The sequence below is a fragment of the Adelges cooleyi genome, unplaced genomic scaffold, assembly GCF_023614345.1.
Source record: "Adelges cooleyi isolate 19-005CV unplaced genomic scaffold, UGA_ACOO_1.1 ACOO_flye_CR_arks_rails_tigmint_CR_PRNA_21, whole genome shotgun sequence".
In the NCBI taxonomy this organism is placed as follows: Eukaryota; Metazoa; Arthropoda; class Insecta; order Hemiptera; family Adelgidae; genus Adelges; species Adelges cooleyi.
Window position 1 is genome coordinate 3,041,929 of NW_026095871.1, and position 24,171 is coordinate 3,066,099.

The 24,171-nt window shown below is 39.6% G+C and overlaps 1 protein-coding gene across 3 annotated transcripts in view; it reads left to right on the forward strand.

Annotated features, from left to right (window-relative positions):
* LOC126834242 (uncharacterized) overlaps positions 1-24,171 on the forward strand; it is a 108,273-nt gene that overhangs the window by 51,873 nt on the left and 32,229 nt on the right. For all 3 annotated transcript variants that reach the window (XM_050566023.1, XM_050566024.1, XM_050566025.1), the window contains exon 2: positions 7,631-7,784. In XM_050566023.1, coding sequence (XP_050421980.1) covers positions 7,631-7,784 — 154 coding nt within the window. The remainder of the gene's footprint in view (positions 1-7,630; positions 7,785-24,171) is intronic.

Below are 24,171 nucleotides of genomic sequence, written 5' to 3' on the forward strand. Positions count from 1 at the left end.
CGACGATTTGAAAATTTACATCTAGACAATTTCTAATTGGACGGACGTCGAGGAAAGTTAGAAAATTGACTTTTTGTCAATTTCTTTTTGTTTTTTTTTTCACTGGTAATGAAATGCACGGCCCGTGTTTGGTGTGCATACACGGCGGCTTGCAGGAGAGGAAAACGGTTAGCTTTCCGGTTCGACACGCGACGATATTAATTCCGATCACAACGATTTTTTTTTTGTCGTCCGGTCCCAAATCACGTACACACAAAGCACACAAGAAGACGCGGTGTCGTGAATATATCCAACAGTCTTAACGTTCCCACACACACACACACCAGAAGAACATTCACACAAGGCTCTGTGACTATGACCGAAAACAATAAGCCAGAGAAACGCTCACCGTATTGCGCACGACCGCTATTAATTATTCCCGAAGATGAACGAAGAGGGGAAAAAAAAAGAAGAATGATAATATTATGTCTCTGTCGGTTCGGCGTTATTGTATATATTTTTTTAGTTTTAATATGTCCAACCGAAAAGACTGTTGAATGGATATCGGTTATTGATTTTTTTTTTTACCTCCCTTTCTGGCGTGCCAAAAAATTGGTTTTAGCGTTTGGTCATCGTCCCCGGAGAAGGGCAAAAATACACACCAGAGTCGTTGTACCCATATGGTCAGTGTGTGTGTGTGTGTATAACAATAATAATAATATGTAATACTACACGAGGTACGCGTTTCTCGTTACCGAGTGGATTGACGTTATTGGCGGCGGGTAAAAAAAAAAAAAAACTAGTAATACTATGGATAAAACAAACTCATCGATCTCGTTAAGAAAACAATGCAAACAAGTGTGTGTATATAATATGAAGGGAAAAAAACTACTTGCCCATCGTATCAAACCGTGCGCTAATCGAGTCAAGGTTGTTGTCTATGGAAAAAATATAACGTTCACGCACGTTCCATCGATCAACGCGGCGGCACATCACATTATATATATATCATAAATTTTCATGTGTTTACACAGGACAAGTCGAAAAAAAATTATCGATTCCAGTGTAACGAGACGCATGTAAACGAGGAATTCCTCCTGTTCTCGTGTTATCTTACAACTTTAGCAACGAGATGCACAGTTCAACGCTTGCGTTTTGTGCATAAAATAATTTATAAACACCAGTACCGGTGTCGGTAGCTTTCGACTTTCTCTTCCTTCCGTTTGGCGAACCGACGTCGTCGACAGTGAAAACCGGTGCAGCGCGACCACTCGTCATCGCCGCGGCCTCAGGACATCACACTTTGCCGTGTACTACCGGAAATCTTTGGAGGAAGTCTCAAAAGTCCAGGCACAAGTGTTGTGGCTACTTGCAACGTCCGCCGTGAGTGAAACAAATAAGGGAGAGCTCTCGGAAAGACTTTCAGAAAATCGTTCAAATACCACATCTACAGTAATGGCGTTCGATAAAAAAGGCATAAATGTAATTTACTTAAGTATGATGGGGATTTAATTGCAATATTACATGCTCGTTTTGTTTAATCGATATTAATTTAGAAATCGGACCGTTCGTAAAGATAAATGAATTTTGCGTCAAAATTCCACCAAAGACGCCCTTAAGATAACGTTATGAGTGATTTCATTTCCCTAGGACATTTCGGGTTGTTTGCACAAGTACCTAATTTGGGCACACCTGTTTACGACCACATTCTGGTTCAATTTTCTAATCATTCAACGTTCGATTATTATGCAAAGCAACCTCCGGCGTTAAGATAGACCGTATGTGTGTTTACAACCAGTTTTGTTTGTTGCAAGTTATCGCTGGGATTGAGAGATCTGGTTTCGTTAATGTGTCGCACCGAAATAGATGATAATATTTTTTTTTTCTCTGACGGTAACCCGATTAACAACACTGTATATTCTCGTCTGGCTACTATATAATAATAATAATATAGGGTTTATCGACGACAGTGTTTTCTTAAACCACCCCGTCCCCAGAACACTGGCAACGCACGGGGTCAAAACCCGCGTCTCCCAACGAAACACATTATAACGTTATACGTCCTATACCTAGAAGATAAAGGCTATGGGAATAGGTGCGCAGGAAGACTACACACTCCACCCTCGGCGCGTTCATTAATTAGTCGGCCGCAGCGTGATTGATAGCGGTCGCCAAGTACCCTCGTCCATTGTATGCACATAAAGTTCCCTAACCGTAGGGGAGGCGGTCAGCGCCGGACGATTGTCGGTTGTGTTTTATTTAATTGAACTCTGTTGGCGGTTGTGGTGGTGGTGATGGTGTTTGTGTTTTGTTCGTCTTAAATAGAAGACGACCCGCCACCACCGCCGCCGCTGCTGCTGCTCCAGACAAGTTCCTGACAACAATACTGAACGCAACAATAAAGGCCCCGACCACAAGATACTTATCCCTCGACTTCTCGGGGTTAACCGCGGGTCGATGTGGCCTCCCACTAACAATGCCGAACGTTTTAATCGAGATCCCATTGCTGGGTTGGTATGTTAAAAATGATTATTTTCAAAACGGACTCTTCAAAATTATTGTTAGTCCGGTAATATATGGTAACGGCCGTTTTAGTGGGAAGGGAAGGGGTGATGACTTTTTCAAAATCAAACATCACACGGCGGCTATACAGGAAAACATTGAGCCTGGCAAACGGTCGACGATTGATCATACTATTATGTTGTTGTAGGTATCGGTTGGCGTTTTGCGATTAGTCTTCTGCCGCGGAAGTTGTGAAACTTTATTTCCGTTTCCCGGTCAACGCCGATTCCGTCGTGTCATCCGACCCACTCGTTTTTCTTCCCTAGGCAGAGTCAAGGTCTCCCAGCTTTGACCGTGTATATAAACATGTAATAATAGCTGGAAATCAATCACACCAAACGTCAGCCGCCGTTTCGTTGATTCCGAACCGATTCGGCTGAACCGTTTTCGTTAGCGGTATTATATTATTATGATGTCATCCGGATCACAGTCGGCAATTGCATAAGTAATTGTTATTAAAAACGGCTCGAGGTTATGCTGTATACATACAGTGCGCGCGCCTCCCCGGTGTGATGCTCTTATAATAATAAAATATGTATTTGTCTGTGTGCATACGAGTTTTGGCACAAAGTCCGTTAACCCGACACCGAAACGAGCGTAGGATCGGCTAGAAAAAGACAACTACGACGCGACGTTTAAAAAATAAAAAAATAAACAGTGCCCGCGGTCGACAGCGGACAGCGTTTGTGGGCGAAGGCGGTACGGATATGTTGTGGACAATAATAAGTCCGTTACAAACTAAATAAATACAAGATTATGCCTAACGGTTATAATTATTATTATTACCCACACGGACATTGGAAAAACGAACGGCGATTTATCAATCCTTGTTTGGGGACGCGACGCGACGCCATAATGATTGAGTGGGATTTTTTTAGGGGAGATAAAAATTACTACTACAGTCGCTTTTTTTTTTAATTTTCTCTCTATCCATCCCAAAGAATGCCGTTCTTCGGGGGTCGGCAAACCCTTGGTCGGCGTCCGTAACCCAACTCGACTGGTGTGTGTACGTTTATTCGAAAACAATCGTGCTTTCTTCTGGCCAGCGGGTAAAGACAATCGAACAATGCCAGGATATCGGCGGATATGTGTACACCGTGCGCAAGTATGTGTTCCGAAAAACGACCGTGTGTGCCGTATATTATATTATGTGCGCTTAAAAATAAAAATGCATTATGCATCCGACGACGACGACGACGAATCGTCCAGAGGAGACACACAGTACACACACACACACACACAAGCGATAGAGGTATAATATAATATGCGATTCCCTTGCAACGGGGTCGGCCCACCATATATAATATTATATACATACATATAGGCGCTCTGTTGTATATCTCAACTATAATATAATATCATACCGTATGCTGTAATTCGTCCCACACGTCCGAGGCGTCCTACACTCGAAGGTCTATAAATGGTAAACCCTCGTGGTGGTATCTATTGCGCGGCGGACGAGCTTATAATATTATATTATCCGCTATTATTATTATTATAGTATTTACCGAACCCGTTAATTCGCCATCCGCCCGTGTGTGTGTGTGTGGTAAATGTGTTGGAAGCAAAACGAATTTATGATGGCGAAAACAAAAAAACAATACATCCCAGTCAAACGGTCACGGTCGTCGATCGGACCGCGTTACCGTATTTCGTTTACCTTAACGCGACATTCAGGAACACACGCAAGAGCAGCAATGATAATGTTATTAAAAAGTGTACAACATCACATGGCGTTATTGACTTGGCAAGGTTTTCCTGGTGGTGTGAACTTAGCTCGCCGCAACAATGACTTAACCGCGGCAATCACAGCCTACCACTGCAGGTTTCACCATCACGTTATGTTATGTTATGTTTTCAACAAAAAAAAATTACCAAACCGTAGACCGCTTCACTCTCACGCCGGTCTCAGGTTTGTCCAAGGTTTCCGTTTTTTTGGACTATTACGGCCGCGTGGGAACTGTTTACTGGTATACCTATACACACGACGGCAGGGCGGATATCGGCTTACGGTAGCTGCATTATCGAATAGGGCCCAGTGTGCTAATATACATACATTACTACTGTGTAACTGTGCCATCGCCGCCGCCACCGCCGCTTGGGAACTTTCTTTGTGAACCGACCAACTCGATGGGGAAAGCGACCATCGCGCCTTGTATATACACGGCTGGCTATGAGCACTCTCGTGTATGGGGACCACCAAACGTACACACACACACAAAATAATATATAATTCAATGTAATCGTCACTCTTGTGTCAACCCGGCAATACCGTACGGCTCTATTGTTTCGTCGATTGTGGTGTGAACCGCGGGCTGATTTTTACAGACTGTCACGCGTGCGCTCGCTTGCGGAGAAATACAAACTTGTAATTTGCGCGCTATTATTATTGTTATTGTAATCGTACAATTTAATAAAAAGAGATGGGAACGGTCCGTTTTTCCAGTAGGTATATCGATTCGGTAATCGTCATAATATAGGTAGGTAGGTACACCGAAAATGGGTAACGGCGTTTCGAAAGCGGTACGCGAAAGCGCTGGAAAATTATATTATTAAAAAAAATTACAACGGTCGGCGAATTCGGTCAAACCGGACCGCGGTACAATTACCGATAAAACACAAATTGTGTATTTTTATTTGTATTTTATTTCCCTCATCTACACAACCGAAAGAAAGTCTCCTCGATGTACCTACGCGCGCTAACCGTTTGGGCTCCACATTGCATGCCTTATATTATTATTTATGTACAGCAAAAAAATAAAAATGGTTCACACGAGTTACACGGTCGCCCGGCCCACGGCGTCCGATATGTGTAATTTTTACACTTAATATTAATTCTGCAAACGCAATAATAATAATAATAATACATTCATAACAACGTCATGATGATATGTGTGTACCGTTTGAAAGTCGGCGGGGCCGTTAGGAATTTGTCATTCTGCCGGCGGTGGATAATGTATTTTTTTATTATTTTATTATCATTATTATTTTTTTCTCTACAAATTCAATTGTTATGCGTTGGGAGCCGTTTGGTATTACTGCGCGGACGACGGGCATACAAATCGCCAGAATTCATACATATACGGTGGCCGCCGGGTTGGCGGTTGATATATTATACCTATGCATATTTACACGGACTGAATAAATACACACAAACCAGCCCAAGTATAAGTATTGTGGTAGCGGTGAACCATACCTTTATAGCCTGGCGGGTATATTGTCATGCGAGCGTTTCCAGTCTAGACGCACTCGACGAAAAACCACAAACTATAAAAAAAAATCGTTATTGATATTGACCCAATAAAAATATCAGTATAATGTAAAAGAAATACCTACTGTTAGTAAGGTACAAACTAACAAACTATTTATACTTACATTTTTGTATAAAAAAACCTTTAACGCCTTAACAAACATTTTTAACATTTTATGATAATATAAATATTTCACTTGTAAGACTTAACCAAAACTTAAACGAATGTGATCCACAGTCAGCGGGGAGTGTTTACCAGCTGTTATCGACCTGAAAGACTTGTAACACAAAATTGTTTTTTATTTTTTTAAGATAATGGGTTGATAATAACAATATGAACGTACACAGCTTGAATGGCTTGATGAGGGAGTGATCTGTTGGCCACACCTCTAGAATACAAAATTAAAAATTATTATGTAATTTTTTTTTATGTATCTATACGACAGAAAATTTTAACTAAATTTAAAGTTTTATTTAAAAATTCCCCTTACTACAATATTCTTAATAAATAAACGGTGTGGCGTCTCCTTGCGTCACTCGCGTCCATTACTGTAACATAATAATACTATTATATATTGTGACATTTAATTTAACGCGGCGGCGTGTAAGGCGATGCGTGCGTGTAGGAGCGACCTTTAGGTTAACAAAGCGGTTGCCATTTGGGAAGATGGCGGCGGTGGTAATTGTAATTGCTATTGGATCCAGGGGAAACTTTTTGGACGAAAAATACAATCCGACACGAACAGAGGCTTTGGCCGACGGCGAGAGACAGATGGGCGTTAGCGCGTTCAACGATTCGAAACAATTAAACGCGTTTGGCATTTTTCTTTCACACTTTCGCTGCCACGGCCATAATCACACACACAAACCTACATTAATATAACAATAATTGTATTTTCTTTCCATCAGCGGTCGGTCTGGAGAATGTGCGAGGGGGAGCCGATGTCGTGCGGTAATTTTATTATGCTATGACCTTTTCGTCGGGTGTGCCCAGGTACTACATTTGGTCGTCGTCGCACGTCTGGAATACACACACACACACACGTTGTATTCATGTAAATCTGCCCGAGTCACCCGTGTAATTATTTATTTTTTTTGAACAACGGTTTATCTGTGCGCCGGCATAATGGTCCTTGAACTGTTTTTTTTTTTTTTACCAAAGTTGTATAATTTTAGTATTACGCGAGGTGACGATTAAAACCGAAACAACCGAATCAGAATATTATTCCCATGGTATAATAATTATTATTGTAATTCGACAAAATAAAAAAATTATATATTATGTATACGATTGCGGAACATCGGTGACGGATGCCAAGTCACATGCGATAAAAAATCGTTTCACACGGATGGGATACCTTGACAAACATATTATTTGCAAAATCTTAATATTCTTATAAGTCAATTTTATGCATGTGATGTAACGTTTTTAATGTATGAATGTAATGTAACACAGCTTGTGCTGAAAGTTCGGATATCGTGGCAAGTGGACATAGTTGATAATCAGCACTAGACTGAATTCGTTGACTAGCGAACCGAGTTGATTCCTGGATAGGATATTATGGGTATACCTACTCTACCTGATAACTATATCAACCCGTCTTTTCGCATAAACGTTAATTTCCCAAGTCCCACAAAAATGGCGGGGGTCGCTGTTGACTCGCAACTGACAGTTATTATAGAGATCTACAATAATTATTACTTATGTCTGTTAAATTACAATAACTGTGCCGCAAACGGTTCCATCGTTGTTAGACATACTGGCGTTGTATCGCAGCTACTATTAGCATAGCGAATGACTATATGGTATTAATAGTATGTTTTCTCTATTGTTTACAGCTGTCCGTCATTATCAGTGGCCAACGACATGATATCTAGGCGGCGCATACTGTCCAGATCCCGGGACGACCTGAACTTGGAATCGGCAGTCGGATTTGCCGTACAGGCGGAGGAAGAAGAAGACGTTTGGTACAACAAGGACAAGCTGTACAAGGTACGTGCCTTAATCTGTGTATGATAACGTCAAAAGTTCTTTCCCATATTATAATATTTTGTAAATGAAATTCGGACGGCTGAACATTTTGAAATGCCCCATGCCTGCGACCTTGCCCGAAAAACGTTTCGCTTTTTAAAAACGAATCAACTCGTTCATTATTTTCCCATACGGGCCGCCGCTCGTTATGCCTACCTATAATATACCTTTCACTTTTTTTGCCGGCCGCGGAGCCCGGCCGAAGACAGTGTACTTATACTTGCTTTGTAATAATAATCGCGCGTACGTTACACTGTATTATAAAAATACAAATGTGTTTTTCATCCTTTTGCCCGAACACGAGCGGATTCGTTCCGCAAGTATAACATTAGGTAAGTGCGCGTGTAGGAGTATCGGACGACCTTGCCGGGGGCTGTTGATCATCGCCGCCGCCCCGATAAGCACCGGACTATTACTCATCAATTTGTGAAAACAAAAATAAAACCGACGGGCCCATTAATACTTATACCCGCAAAAGCGAGCACAACATTTTAGTTTTCGCCGGTTTTCCTACTCGCACACCACGTCAGCCGATTGTGGTTTATTATAACGGCGATGCACCTCGAGGCCGCCAATGCAACGTCAGCGTTAAGCGGGCCACGACGGGTTACGGGGTCGTCACATTATTCTTTTGTTTCGACAGCTGTTAAATAATTACTACTAGTGCTGTCGTCTGGGAAGAGCTGTTATTCGCTAAACGCCTAGAGAAATCGATTTAAGCGTTGCCGCACCGCACGCGTCTATTATTATAATGTATATTACCTCTTTGAATGTATCTTCTTCCACTTCACCTACTCATCATCAACAAATTACACTCCAGTTTATCTGTACTTGGACTGGGTGACTCTCACGGGGATCATATTATTATCATAAAACAAAGACGGAATATTATATTGTATCGTCGACAAACGCGTTACACCGTAAACTCCTTCCGGTTTTTTTTCTTGTGTATCTTATATCGTATATTCTAGAGGCATCTGCTCGTTATGGTGAAATAAATTGGCCGGCGGCTTTGATTTTTAGCAAGCCTTAATACATTACGTGGAAACGTGGGATTTGAAACGCTATGCGCGCCCGCAAAAGTTATTGGCGAGTCATACTGATGCTGTGTATTGTAGTATATATTTTAATTAAAGAAACGGCCAATGCTTGTACGTTATATAGGTTCGACTGGTAGCAGCGTAGCCCGTGTTCGTCATTAATCCTTATCGTCGATAATATACCAGCTGCGTTGTGTGTATACCCGTCAAGTGTGCGAGCCCCATTAACGCCGGCGGGTCTCTGCTTTCGCTTTAAATTAACACAACGTTGCGCGTTAATCTCTGCGTGTATAATATGTAGGTCGAGAGCTAATTTAAAAGTTCAACCGAGTCGTTTTCATCTGGACCGTGAACCATAATATAATATGACGTTATTTCGTTATAATGTGATCAGGTATGATATAGGCAAAAGCTGTTTATAGTGCCCCCCAAATCGTTTCAGAGCTCCAAGTTCAAAAACTATTATTTACTATTACATAAAATCGATTAACCGTTTCTTTATTTTACATTACACAGTTCCTTCATGTACGCAGTAATAGCAGCTGTAGACAACAATAGAGAGACTTGAACGCCTGGCGACAATCGTTTTTCGACAGCTGCGACAGTACAATAATTATTGTTGTGTGCTAGGCGATTGGCCAACTGTTTTGTGTGTAAATTCGACTGGCGATCGGTCAATACTTTTGAGTAGTCGTCGGTGATATATTATTATATCGTATTATTGTTGTGAACAGGTAACGATGATTTCATCGACAATACACTCTCATAAAGTTATGTGCAACATGGAAAATAATCGAAAAACTAATTATAAAAATGATATTACAACCGAATGACACGGTAACAATATAATCGTGTAGAACTATATCGGTTGTTGTCCATTATTTTTGAAACAAGTCGTTGTTTCAGTCATAATAATATTATATTATATTTTGGCCGAGACCTTTCTCGCGCAGCTGTTCACAAAACGCCAATGTCCTACCACGCAAATGTTTTTTTTTTTTCGTTTTGTTTTGCATAATATCAAATTTTCCGCGTACATCCATCTAATCAACGGTCGATTAATTTTGTTTTTAGAACGCCCATTATGTTGCATGACCCGCGGGCGTCTCGCTTTCGACCGCCTCGTGCATGTAATATTAATAATAATAATATTATTATTATATTATATTATGCATAATAATAATAATTCATACCTGCTGTAGTGCCCGTAAATTGCTTTTTGTGTGTGTATGATGATTGTGTCGAACGAAAATTGCACAATAAACAACGCTCGATACACTTATTAGGCGTTCACATAATAAATAACAATAACAACAATACTAATATTATCATATTAGTGTATTAAAACGACGACGGTTATTATAATAATGTAAATATTAACATGTCCCAACACCTGTCGTGGGAGTGTCTCGTTAGCGCGGATACCGCTCATATCGCACTACGACCGGTCATATATTATTTAAGTACCTATACTCATGAAAGGCATTTGCAACGATACATGTTATTATATTTTACCCGGAAATCATTTCATTATGAATTCGCTTGAATTTTTTCAGTAAACCCCCGCCGTTGCAAAATAATAATATATAATAAATCGATCGAGAACCTAAGTACAACACCTGCGTTCGTCCGTCATATTATTGACAGTTTTTTCTCTCATTAAATCCGCATTCTTTATGTTAATATTACTGTGGCGCATGATGTTGACCGAGGACATACGAAAGGAGAGCTGTTATACTTGTTAACAATGTATGTAAAAAGTAAAAATAAAATGCCCGTATAACAGTACTTAGGACTCCATTAACATAATATAATGTTATAAAGTCTCAGTCGGCACACCTGCGTCCTGCTGAAAGGTCAAAAACACGGTCTTTACAAACGGGTTAGTGTCTAGTCTTCTAGTATAAGTCTACAGTTAACTTGGCCACGCCTGTATGTAAATCTGTGTGCCATGTCTTGCGCGTTCAACTTCAAAAATTAGTCAAACCAACTCTTTTTCTTGCAAATGCTGGCTTGTTTTCTATTATTACCCTTAATTGTTTCGTTCTTTATTTATTTTTCTACTTATCCTGTTTTTAACTACTTCAATGTTGTAATATTTATATTTTGTTATGCTGATGACGGGATAGGTCCCAATAGCCAAAAGAGTTTAAAAACAAATTGACTTTACTCTTCACTCGTTCTTTGTACTTGCTCTTCTTCCAAATGAAAGTGACCACTACCGTTTGTAATTATAAACTCTTATCGAAAAATATGATGCATTTTTTTTTAATAGTTTCTCCCTCTCCTCTTGAATTACTTTTTGCACGTTTCCTTTGCACGGATGCTTAGGTAAACACACACGACGTGATCCGCACCGGAGGGGCTTTCGTTTAATTTCAACTCGGTGTAGGTATAGATGTACTTGTATAATATGATTAACAAAAAGCGATATTATATTACGGATCCTATATAGTCGCCGATGCGGTCGTGGGCGGCCATTTCGTTCCGGCGGCGCCACCGCGCTTGTAAAGGTAAATCAGCCTGGCGACAACAAACTGCAAAATAGATAAGAAGCAATTATCGTGTGTAGGCGGCGCGGGCGAGGAGACGACAGTGCTGCAGGCAACGCGGTGTACATTATGTGAATACAGCTGTTAAGGCATGTGTGTGTGTATAAGAAAATACATACACATCTTTCGCCATGGTCGTTTCCCCGTTGTTCCGGTCCGGAAGGACGAGCCGGGAACTGCACGGATTCCGGACGACCTTGGCGGGACTTGGAAACGCGGTGCGGTGCGGGTGAAAGTACTTTCACCGCACCGACGTTACGCCGATCCGCACAATTAACCGCCATGCTCTCTAGAACCGCTGCAGCCCCATGTAATATATTTCATTAATATATATAATTTACACTATAACAGCCGCGCGTAGTATATCATTATATGCACACCGTCAGTATCGTCGATGATCTTTGCGGTTAAATCGAATAACAATAATAATTATTATTATATTTTAATATGTACCTGCACTACCGTCGGCGGACACCTTCTGCAGTTTGGTATTTCGGTATACGAACGAAAAGTTCTCCGCTATATATTACCGTACCCACGACGTTTGTGTTCAGAGTATACCCCCGATACACCTATATAATAATATGGTTTTACTATATTATAAACGACCGGCGGTTTATGTGGAGCGAGGTCTCGTCCGGCACGACGACAATCCACCGCCGCCGCCGCCATTCGCGATTGTTTCCATCTCTTTTGTACAATGTCGACATTATAATAATACATAATAATAATAATGTGTATATAAATCCTTCGGGTCGCACGTTTAATCTGTATGTGTGCATTCATATTTGCTCGTACATCGTGTATTATAGGCCTATTATATGTACCTATTGCTATTTGCGTGCACTTGCATTTGTATATTATGTACGTTTGGCTTTGGCACGTGCGCGGTTCGGTGGCGCATATTATTTGCTATTGTACCTATACACAGCGGTGTATAGGTATAGTTTCGCATTAAGACACTGACTGCGGAAGAACCGATAAAATAACAGTCCATTTCTTGAGACTTGATAATGACAAATCTCTGACTATAATAATTATAATACATTATTGACTAAATCAGCAGTTAGAAAAATTGTGTGGCTTAAACAGATGTTAACGCGTTTACTGAGCATAAGCCGAAGAAACAGAGAACTGTTTTCCTCCGTCGAGGGTCACAAGTCGGACGATCCGCATTAAATTACAAAAATTAAAAATCATGAATCGGTCCTCCGTTACGGTGTCCGGGCTTGTTGCGAAACGCGCTTTACAATGTCAGGGAAGTCGGTGGAAACGGCCCCAGTTTTCGCATTAGAATAACAATAACAAAATATTTATTATTATTGTAGTGGTTTATTATTTCGTTATCGCCGGAGTGGATTTTTTTATTGTTTCCTTTGTCGTCCTTGGGACGTTATCCGCCGAAACCGAGAGGCGGCATAAGGACGTATATTGTTTAAAACGTTATCTCTGCGGCCGTCTTGCAGATCATTTATGCATAATCCGTATGGAAATGCGATACACCTGTATCCGAAAAACAAAAAAATTACTCATCCCGCGTTATTGCAATATGAGTCGTGGTTTTTTTCTCTCTACATTTCATTTCAGTCCAAGGCGAAAGATGCGCGTTAGTTTGATTCGATAGCACTCGGTATAACAATTGCATTTATTTACACTCGACAGACTATAAGCCGCCAACACAAAATTGTCATACATTTAATGTCGAACAGGCGACGACCGTTTAAACATAACATTTGCAATGCGATTAGAACATTTTTAATTAAACGCCGTCTTAAACAATAGTAACGTTATATAATTACAAAAATGTCGTCACCATTAAAGAAATTGTCGCGTTTTCACTATGCCGGAATAGGAAATTCGGAGGGGGGGAGGGAAATGGTATGTGTGCTCTTCATTTCCGGTAGGTATAAAGGTGTCGTATACCGTCTCCAATCGGTAATAATATTAATTTTTCCTACAGTGAAAAGCACAGTCCAAGATTGCCGTTAAACTGTGTACATCAGTGCCACAGGGCTCGTTCTATTGCATCTTTCAGTTTAGTTATTTATGTTTTTATTGATGGCGATAAAAGCGTAAAATAAAATTAATACTACCGTGATAAAAAAAAAGGGGTTAACAAAATTGTTAGCAAACATAGTTTCGCGCATTTATAACCGTTTAAACGATAATTTAAGTGTACGTTGAATAATATTCAATAGTGGTATTCAGTATATGTTTGCGTGTCCGCTGCTCTCATTGGGTCACGGCGAGAAAAAAACGTTTTTTTTCTCTCCCCGTCGAATCGTGTTGTAGCTATAACAATATTAATATTACATTGACATGGATTTTAATCTCTTTTTACCGAACTACTAGTCTAATTATGAAACGCCGCAGACGGACGGCCGCCCACCGAACGTCGACTCGAGTGTGTATGGCCGACTTTAATATGAGCGAGCCGGCGATACCTTAAAGAAAAAATCGTGTTTACACAACCCGAAACCCGAATGGATATTATATTATTATATATATATATGTACCGGTATAATATTACTATTACTATTATGTGTGCGCGCCAGATGAAAAGGAAACGAGATTATCCAACCGAGGAGGAAGGTCGCGTCTCCTACAGATATTGCACTTACAATATATAATAACACACTTATTACACACTTCTTTTCCGTCGAATGGCACTCCAACGGCTTTGTACGGTGACGCATTTCTATTTACTATAAGTGCACCCACAGTTTTTTTTTTGCCGTCGAAAAATAAGAAGAAAAGCCGTCTGGTTTGTGTTTATACCATTCATTTGAGTGCATCAGACGCATTGTAATAAGAAAACATTGTAATTTTCACATCCTCTTTTCTAACCTGACTGTGGCGTCGCATTATGCTATACGGCAGCTCGACTAGGATATTTGTTAATGGCATAGATTCGTTAAGCAATTGTTATTCTTAAGTCATGATAGCTATACATAGTCTATAAACATTCGTTTAGACAATTAAAACTAAAAAGTTTGAAGCATAATAAAGATTGAACGTATCGCGTTGCTACGGAACTCAACAAATTAAATAGTCAATTTCCACATTACCACATAATATATCTAAAAAAGCCTCTATACCGAAAAAACAGGTTGATCGTGTTGCCGCCCAAACAAGACCTAACTCGGACTTAAAAAATTGCTTCAGTATGAATACTATAGATGTAACAATAATTTAATCGAGAATAGGAACTATGTTTATTTTAAAAGTTAGTTTTTAGTTTTCTTTTCGCTAGCATTTTTTGCTGAGGTTGAAAATACTCCCGAGATTAAGACTATAATGATTTTAATTATTTATCTAATTGAATTGCCCTACTATGGTCGTGGCCATACGTTGTGACTTAATGGGTTTAATAGATTTCTCTCTAAGAGCGCAACCCGCTGTCTCTTGACATAATATCTGCTAAGACGTCGTGCATCGTGGCTTTGGGCTGACCCTTCCTGGTCTAGACACTAAACTGTAAACGACGATTATGGCAATCAATATTACTCGACGACATCATCGGTCGACTAATTAATTTTGCGCACGCCTTTATAATATGCTATTGAGTTTAAGTATTGATAATCAATCAATTGCGGCGTGATCTTTATAATATTATGGTAATAGACTTTCGGTCGCGGATCTTCACCTCGCCGGTTTTCACTTCTAAAGGGTGTACATTCTAATTCGAAAGAAGGTACCTAAAACACGTCGTCGTGACGGATTGTTTATTGCAGAACGAATATATTATTTAAACTAGTTTACCGAAAACACGTGCACTTTGAAAACCATTCAATATAATATAGTCCATTCACCGTTAGAGATCAACACACGGTGTGCGATGCAGTCCTCCTAACAGCTGGTGCACATCTCTCACACGGTGTTTGCATGTCAGTATATGTATGGCAATCCATCTTTTCCGTCATCCGGTCCGCAAATCGTATATATATATACATATATATATTATTTTAATATATTATCACATTCGCTCTCGCCAAACACTTTCTTCGTCATCTTCATAAATCTCAATCCGTCACTATTTCTTTATTCACTCCGCACATCTTACCGTTTCTTCTATGGTATACCTCTACCTCTAAATCCCTCTACGCCAATCTCTCTTAACCTTTTGAATAACATTTTTTACTGTACTATTAAACCACCTCGTTCAGTTCTCTCTCGATCGTTGCATGATCCTTTGGCATTTTTCTTACAGACCACCTCGTTGCCTAGTTTCATCTTTTCGCAACTACTGCACTTCATTCTGCTCATCATATAATTAACAATCCTCCCGTTAGGTTAGGTACCATTTGTTTTCTAGTAGTCTAATTTCTCTCCTAACCTGTACGCGCAGGCAGTAAAACGCTTTCCGTGTGTCTAAGCTTTCTATTTAATATAGCGTTCATCATAAGGTTGGCGATAAAGGGCTTAGACACAAAACCCAAATCCTTTTTTTGACCTAATTTTATTACTAGCCCTGCTCTAAATCTCCGCCTAAGAGAATATTATACACCGAACAGCTGGTTTTAGAGGTGTTTCGACAACACCTAAAAAACAAAGTCGTTGACTTTGAGGTCTATCGGTAGCCGTGATCCGATTTTTCGGCGTGTGCGTACCGTTATGTGTACGAATTATTATTATTTTAACACAGCCGAACGCCACCGCCACCGCAATGAGGTTGGGCACTGTAGTAATGGGAAATAAACTTGCAACACACACACACACACTGAGTCAGGCACGTGTGTGTATGGATTTTCGGCGTCACGATAACCCCTGAGCTGAGGCAAACCGCTCGCGCTAAAACGGGTTCATTATTGGTTTGAATAATTATGTTTTTCGACCGCAAACGGCGTCGAAACCAGAGCGACTGGCCCGCGCCAAAGATAATCGAACTCGCAGTAATAATAACATAGGTACTCGTGTGCGTAGGTATAGGCAGACCGGCGGCACGCGGCCGGATTACCGTGAACTTGTGATCTTGTAAAACGGTATCGATTGTATGTGTGCGCGCGCGTCGGTATTTGTATTATATTGTACATATACATAGGAAACGGCAAAACGGTTTTACAATGGGCGTTTTCGACCTCCGCTAAATCGTCGCCTTGTACCCACATGTACATACACTTAGAGATTGACGCCAACGCCCTGTTCGGTCGGTCGGACTCCGGTGGCTGTGGATTTATAACCGCGGTCCCAAACCGCATAGGGGGTGGAGCGACACGGCTAGCCAGCTAGCCACCTGTGCAAATACTGCACAATATTATTTTTTATACTATATATAATATGTATGTATATAGTCTCTGGTATTATATGCGTGATACTTACCAGAAGACACTGTACCTCATATTATTGTCCACGTTTGCGAGAGTCCCCCGGTCTGGTTGAGTGTTATCGGCACTAGGAGAATTACGACCATATTGTTTTTTTTTTTTTTAATTTTATTATACAAGCGATTACAATACTCATATGTGCAATATGTACCGCGAACGCATTTAGGGCGGACTGTGACCCACACGAGACGCGCATTCATACATACAACCCGCAAGAATGCCGACGCCTACGCGTATATTGTTTTTCGGTTTTTCGCATAATATGCAACACTTATAACGTTGCTGCAGTTTGTTTGTTTTTTATTAACCTTTTTTGTCCCTGCCGGACCTGCGACGTGGTCGCAATATACATACATTCGACCCGTGAACTTTGGCATTTTCCCCCTTCCTTTTTTATTATTTACACTTTTTTTTTATTATTTATATTCGTCTCGGCCGTTTGACCTTCGGGTTCAACGCACTCGCGTCGTCGCCCGTCGTCCATACATATTATATTATGTATAGGCGTTTATAATATTATAATACATAATAATGTAATATTATAATATAACATCATATTATCTATATGCGATCCGAAAATGGCTAAAACGCGATAATCGAGTGGAAATCCGACGGAGATTTACCCTAACAAACTGGTCGCGGTCGCCACCGAGTAATGCGGCAGCGGCAATAACGATAATTCTCTGTCATTTTGGACTTTTTTTTTTACAATAGCATAATATAAACGGCTAGAGGTCCGTCGTGGTGCCCAGGTTTAAGCGATTTAAGTTGAGATTGAAAAAAAAAATGTCATATTATTACACAAAGTATATACATACTATATTTGAGGCGTTATTATAATATTATGTATCGTGAATACGGCCTACGAAGGCGGTAGAAATTATCGACAAAAGACGTGTAAAACTACACTGTGTATAAAACACTTGTCTTATAATCGAGCCCTGTACGGAGACTTTAACGCCGCGCTATGACGATAACCAAAATTTAGCCTAGAGCCGTTGCCGTTTACATCTAAAGATATCTATCCGAACGTAAAAAGAATAATAATTGACAAATTATATAAAAGTGGACATTTTTGTGTTATTGACATTTTCAACGTAAACTATGTTTCAATTATCATGGTCAATAAGTAATGATGAATACATTTAACGCGGTTATGTGTGTGTGTGTAATCTTCCTGTTTGTTATCCGCTCTCCGCAGTGTATAGTGTATAATACTAATATCGTTTAATAATAATAATATATAATATTAATAAAAATAAAAACCGGCCGACACCGGATTGCCTTGGACGGCGAAAGTGTCGATAGATATATGCACGCCCTTCGGGCGGCCGCGCGCATGAAATACTGTTAACCCAGTTTCTTATGGCAGCACAAAAAAAAAAAAATCACAAAAAATAAAATTGCTAACGCCTCCGACTATTACGTTCGCCAATTATACATAATACAATATAAATGTGTGGATTCGCCCCTCGTTAAAAAATAATATTTATACATTTATACCTGATATACTCAATGGGTTACGCTCATTACCGGCGATTATTATTGTTATTCCGGGCTATTGTTGATCGCCTCGGCTTAACAATAATTGATAAGGTTGTGAAAACAAAAGTAAAAAAAAAATCAACACTGTCGAAGAGCACAATATAATAGCGGTTAATCAATTAACGAAAGTCATCGGTAGAGTATATTGTCGCCGTGTTTGAGGCGTTGCATAACTGCATAAAATCAAATGAGAAACCGATTTATAATAATAGTTGTAGGAATAATCATTTCACTAGTATATGCGATTCTAACGCAATCGAATTAGAGATTTTCAATCATGTATAATATCAAAACGGACAATCATCGGATCCTTCTCTCGAGTATCCTGTTTCTATTTGCACACTCAGCGGGTACACGTGCATCTGTCCTATATAACAATTGGATTTATGCATTCGGCGAAATCAATTATACAGTTATGCGTGCCATATTCAATATTAAATCGTAGACAGAGCTTGGAGAAGGGGAGGGAGGCTAGGCAAATTTTTAGGTCGTTCAAAATTGCAATAAACTAACAAATCAAGTATCGTCTATTTTTACTAAAATTCTGTGGAAGATTGAAGCGGGTCTAAACTGCTCAAGCCGCCTAAGGCTATAACATATGAATTGTAACTTTTTAAATTAAATTAACTACGTCTAGTTTACGGTGTGTGGTCATACTGGCCTTCGCTCTTTTGGTTATAGGTACCTACTTCATTATTGCATACCAGCTTAGACCGAGTGAAAAAACGAATTAATCCACCGTCGTTTGGGGATCGGTCGGGGTAATATCCCTGGAAAGCAGGGTAGGTAAAATTATAGCTTTGCAGTGCTGCCAATCACTTATAGTATTACGAAATTCCGAATTCGATTCGACAGAACCAATTGCAAATAAGAAAACCATAATGGGAATCACACCTCGAGGGAAACAATGTAGAGGTATAAAGACGTCTTTTTACCGATGATATTATCAACGTGAGATATTTTTGGAACGCCTTGAAGCCGATTTCAATGCACGGCGTTCGTGATTTCCAACAAAATACAATAATCCGCGCGTTGTCACTGAACTAAATAAAGTAAAATAATTGTTATTTCAGCGGCTCACAACCTTGGCGGGGGTGGTCGTTCGCGTTCGAATCCAAACACCGTACTTATATACATTGTTTAAATGCATATACATATATATATTATTTATATTATTATCATCTATGCTGTCATATACGGTACAACATTGTTTTGTCGTTGCATAAGAACTTTATAGGCGCTCGTACTAACTAAGTAATGCAAAAAAAAAATACTTATAATAAATGGCATAATATATATTAATTTCAAACGGTCCGGGGTCGTGATCCGCCGCCATAATATTATATGAGTCAGCCAGCGTCGACTGCATCACCTAATATTATTATCGATTACCTTAGCGGTACACACTGACTGTTTAAATCTAGACACAAAATAATACTATTGTTTTTCACATGACGTTTGGCAATACAATAAATTAAAAAATAAAAAAACCGCACAAACCGCGGTTTCACCGGCAACAGCGGCATGAGAGACACGGTATTTCACAATGCGTTAGTAGTCAATAATAATAGTAACAATACTAATAGTAATAGAAATTGATAATAATAATTTATATAAGTGTAAAATCAATAAAACATATACACCGCGCACAGCTGTCGTTGTTTATGCGCCTACTGGGAACAATGAGAACAGCATAGTAATATATTATTTTATTATATCATTGCGCCATTCGCATTTTACCGTTAACTACACGCCGTTAGTGAGCCCGTTGGTTACTTAGCCAACAATTATTGTTCTTACCGGTGTACTTAACGGTGGTCCGAAAAGGCGTTTGGCTGTGATAAATGTTGCAAAAGCAAAATGTAAAACAAAACCTAACCGACGACGCGCGTGTCCATAAATCACCACGGTGGTTGACGGCGAGGGGGCGAAACGGCCCAGATTTAAAATGACCTTTCTTGTACCTACTCGGAACACCTAACCTAATATGACATAATATACATATTATTACTACTATGTAGGTTGTAGTAGGTCGCCCGCATTCGGACCGCAGACGGTATAATCGCTTGAGAAAACGCATTGACTTATTTTCGGTTGATTTTTTTTTTTTCCAAATCCGTGTTACATCAGATTTAGGTTTATGTATTATATTTTTATTTTGCGGCGATAACGCTTTCCTCTCGACTACAATACACCAAAGTCCAATCTAAAAAAAACTAATTTACTTGTAGTTCGGATGCCGTTACGTCGCGGTCGCTTTTGCATTATTCAATATTATCGTTGTTGTATGTTTGGCGTGGTCCTCCGACACTTATAATATAATATTATGTTTTGTTACACATGATGTTCATGATAATATGTAACTTTATTATAATATTATGCAAAGAATGCGTTGGCATTGGCGGTCGGGCCCGGATCTCCGGCGACTGTCGAAGGTCCCGTGTAGGATTGTCGGGCTACTATATTTTTGTGTGTTTTTTTTTAGTATACGACACACACGGACAAAACCAGTCGGATAGGAGTTTGGACACCAAAAAAAAAATTATTCACTTACATACAACTCACTCATACGCTGTAGCCTGTGTTCGGTAATCGTACATTTCTGGTTAGGAAAAAACCGTTGTCGCGCATTTGTTAACTACCTAATGTTATTTGCCAAATTCAAATATTTTGGAAAAACCCCGGCCACGACGGCATTCCTCGACGCAAGTATGTTTTATACCGACCCGTTGTATGTGTTCAGCGCAACATACTGGCGAAGATACAAATAAATGTACGAAAATCTTGTCTAACGTCAATGTGGAATTTTTGTTCAAGGCAAATACTTAAGAGGTTTAATAGAATAACGCTGGCGGCCCAAAATTCTTTACTCGATCCGACCTTGTCAAGTCTAATTTTTAAATCAGTTCCGGGAAATACAAGTCAAGCAATAATTAGCTGCGTTAAAAGTTTTTGGTAAATTCTCAAATAAGCAAACAAACGCGTCGAAAGTAGTTTTGGGGGAGTTTTATTTGTATGTTATTTTCTAAAAGAATTGTATAATAAAGGCAAAATACAAAAAGTCGCCAAGTCAATAATACAATTAGGCGTTTTCTAAACGGATAGTCGACCATTAACGCGCCATCAAGGTTGTTGCACAGAAATGGCTTTTTGATAATCATATGTTGACGGCTCCCGGATTTTGGAATGATACATATTTTTCGCTATTGTTTTTGTCGGTAACCGAGTGTGTGCACCTCGAGGGGTTTGGTTCTGAGGAGGAAAACAACAATATTATTATTCAAGCAGGATGCTTGTCCGTCGTTACGAAGCTATTTACCAAAAGCAAATATTATGTGTAAACGACATTCGAACGACACGCGTATTCGGTGTATATTTTAATATTTTGTTTACATCTGAATGATAATAATAATAATAATAATATATATAAAAATCGTTTTTACGCTTTTTCCATTGGCGTAACGCTGTTTGTTCCAAGGTAGAACGCACTCGGTACGCTCACGTCGAGCACTTCACTTTCTATTTTTAAACTAGATCGGAATACACGATTCGAAGGAAAAGAAAAGTCAGACCAGTTTTGTACACTACAACCGTATAATATTATTATTATTACATACATAGGTACATGTCCTCTGGCCCAAAACGATAATGGGCTCTTATTTTCATTTGTTTGGTGTTTTCGAAGGCTGCCTTCATATGCCCAGATGATAATATTTACACGCCAGTAAAAACTAATATCTCGTCATGTTATGATATAATATACATAATATATATTATGAAGTAATTGATTATCGTTATTATTATCATTCCAGTGGATGCGATAATGTACTAAAAGTGTACATTTTCCTTGTCCAAAACGTTATGAAACCCGCTCGGCCAATTGCCCATCTACTATAGTTTTCTACAAAAAAAAAAAACACCCAAAGGTACAAACGACTCGACTTTCGCATACCTTTATGTATATTGTAAAGACTTTGCATGTAGGGGTATATGTATATGTATTGCACGTGCACCTGACAGCTTGTGGTCGCCGGAGCACCGTGTTTCTCGGTTGGGCCCCAACAGAAAATCCACCACACACACACACACACCTGACAATAGACACATTCATCATAGTTTGGCGAGCATTCGCGTTTTGCGCCGGAGGACGATATAAGGCCATATAATATAATATTATGCACGGGGAATACATAATTTTCCAACCCCGTGTGACCGTCGCCGTCGTGGCAGCAACTTGTCGTCCGTCCGCAGATGCCAGTCGACGATATACGAAAATGAATAAATAATAAAAACGTCAAAACAATAAGAAAACGATAGGATTTTGAATAATAATAATGACAATTTTTTTTTTATCGTACCTACCTATCCGAACGGCGACGGCGCGGCGCACAACCCATTCGAATAGCGATTGCTGTGCTGTGTGTATATATATTACATTGACTATTGAATTGCCAATACTAGAAGTTGTGTTCTGATTCAACAGCGGCGACAGCTGCACAGTGGTTAAACTAGATAATAAAATAGATTATGCGGAGTTCTCTGTTGCGATTTATGCGCTTCTGGTCGATTCACAGTAATATGGTAGGCAATGATTGTAAATTAAACGCGTTCGTGTCGCACACAACAAACAACGGATAAGCCAGTCTTGAATGGGAAACGACAACATTATCATGAGATAATATACACTCAGAGAGATATGGTTTACTGGATCAGGGAGCATCGCCTAAACGCACAACCCCTTAATGATTGACCAAAAATAAGTGAGCTAGGCGAGACTATGTGACTGTCTTTAATCATTTGAAATCCGACAAATTATGATTAGGTATGGTCATATCGTTTGATATGCTTCCATTATTCTGTCTCCATCAGTCATGTGCGCCTCGTACAAAGTTTAAAGGCTAATAGCTTTAAGTTTGAACGTAGAAATCTTAATTGGTGGGCGGTATTCGGCCGACACTTTTTAATATCTGTCTCGCCTCATCCTTGTTGCGTACGGTTCAAGAACACAGTTCCTTCCCATAACAATTGCCTCTCCGGTAGCTTTTACCATGCGCTTTATAATTATATACTCGGTTGGCGATCTAGTTTATTATACCGCTGGTTAGCATTGATTACCGACCGTTTAAATAGGTCCATCATTATTAAACGCTCGTTGTGAGCTGAGCACACCTTCGCCTCGAAAAAATGATATATATTTTTTTTTTAACGATGATTATCGATGTCGTGGATGCTACAAGTCTAATTGTCTCAAGTACAAAAAAAAAAAGAAGATTGCTTTTTTTTTATCACTTCAAAACGGTCGTATTACAACAATATAGTCGCTTCTTATATTATTATACTTTGAGCACGTGATCACGGGTTCATGGTTATTACTCTTACTGTCGTTATCATTCGTGATAAAGATTATATCTCGGTCGTTTCAACCCATTATAATATAGGCGTTGCAATGTTGTGTACAGAGTAAAAATTAAACGGCCCCGACGCAACGCGGAATGCATCAGTTTATGGATAAATGCAGTTTAATTCGTACGCAAACAGCTAACGCCTTTACAGAAAATGCCTTTGAACAATTTTCATAGCAACCATCGTTGTTTAGCAGATGTGCACATACGAGCGGCGCCTTATGGTATTTTATTCTCTTCTCTGGACAGGCTCAGAAATCTCACGCACGCACGTTTTGGCTACAGTTATCCGAGTGCATCTTTTTTGTGTTTTCTACATAATATAGGTACACCGGTCGTAGTCCATACGGTTTACGTGCACATCTCCATAGGAATCCCGCATAGGTTACCGAACGAGAGGCTAATTATTATTCGGTGCATCGGAACCGACGAACATTGTTTTTGAACATTAGCGCATGCACTCAACTATTAAAAAAGTATTTTTT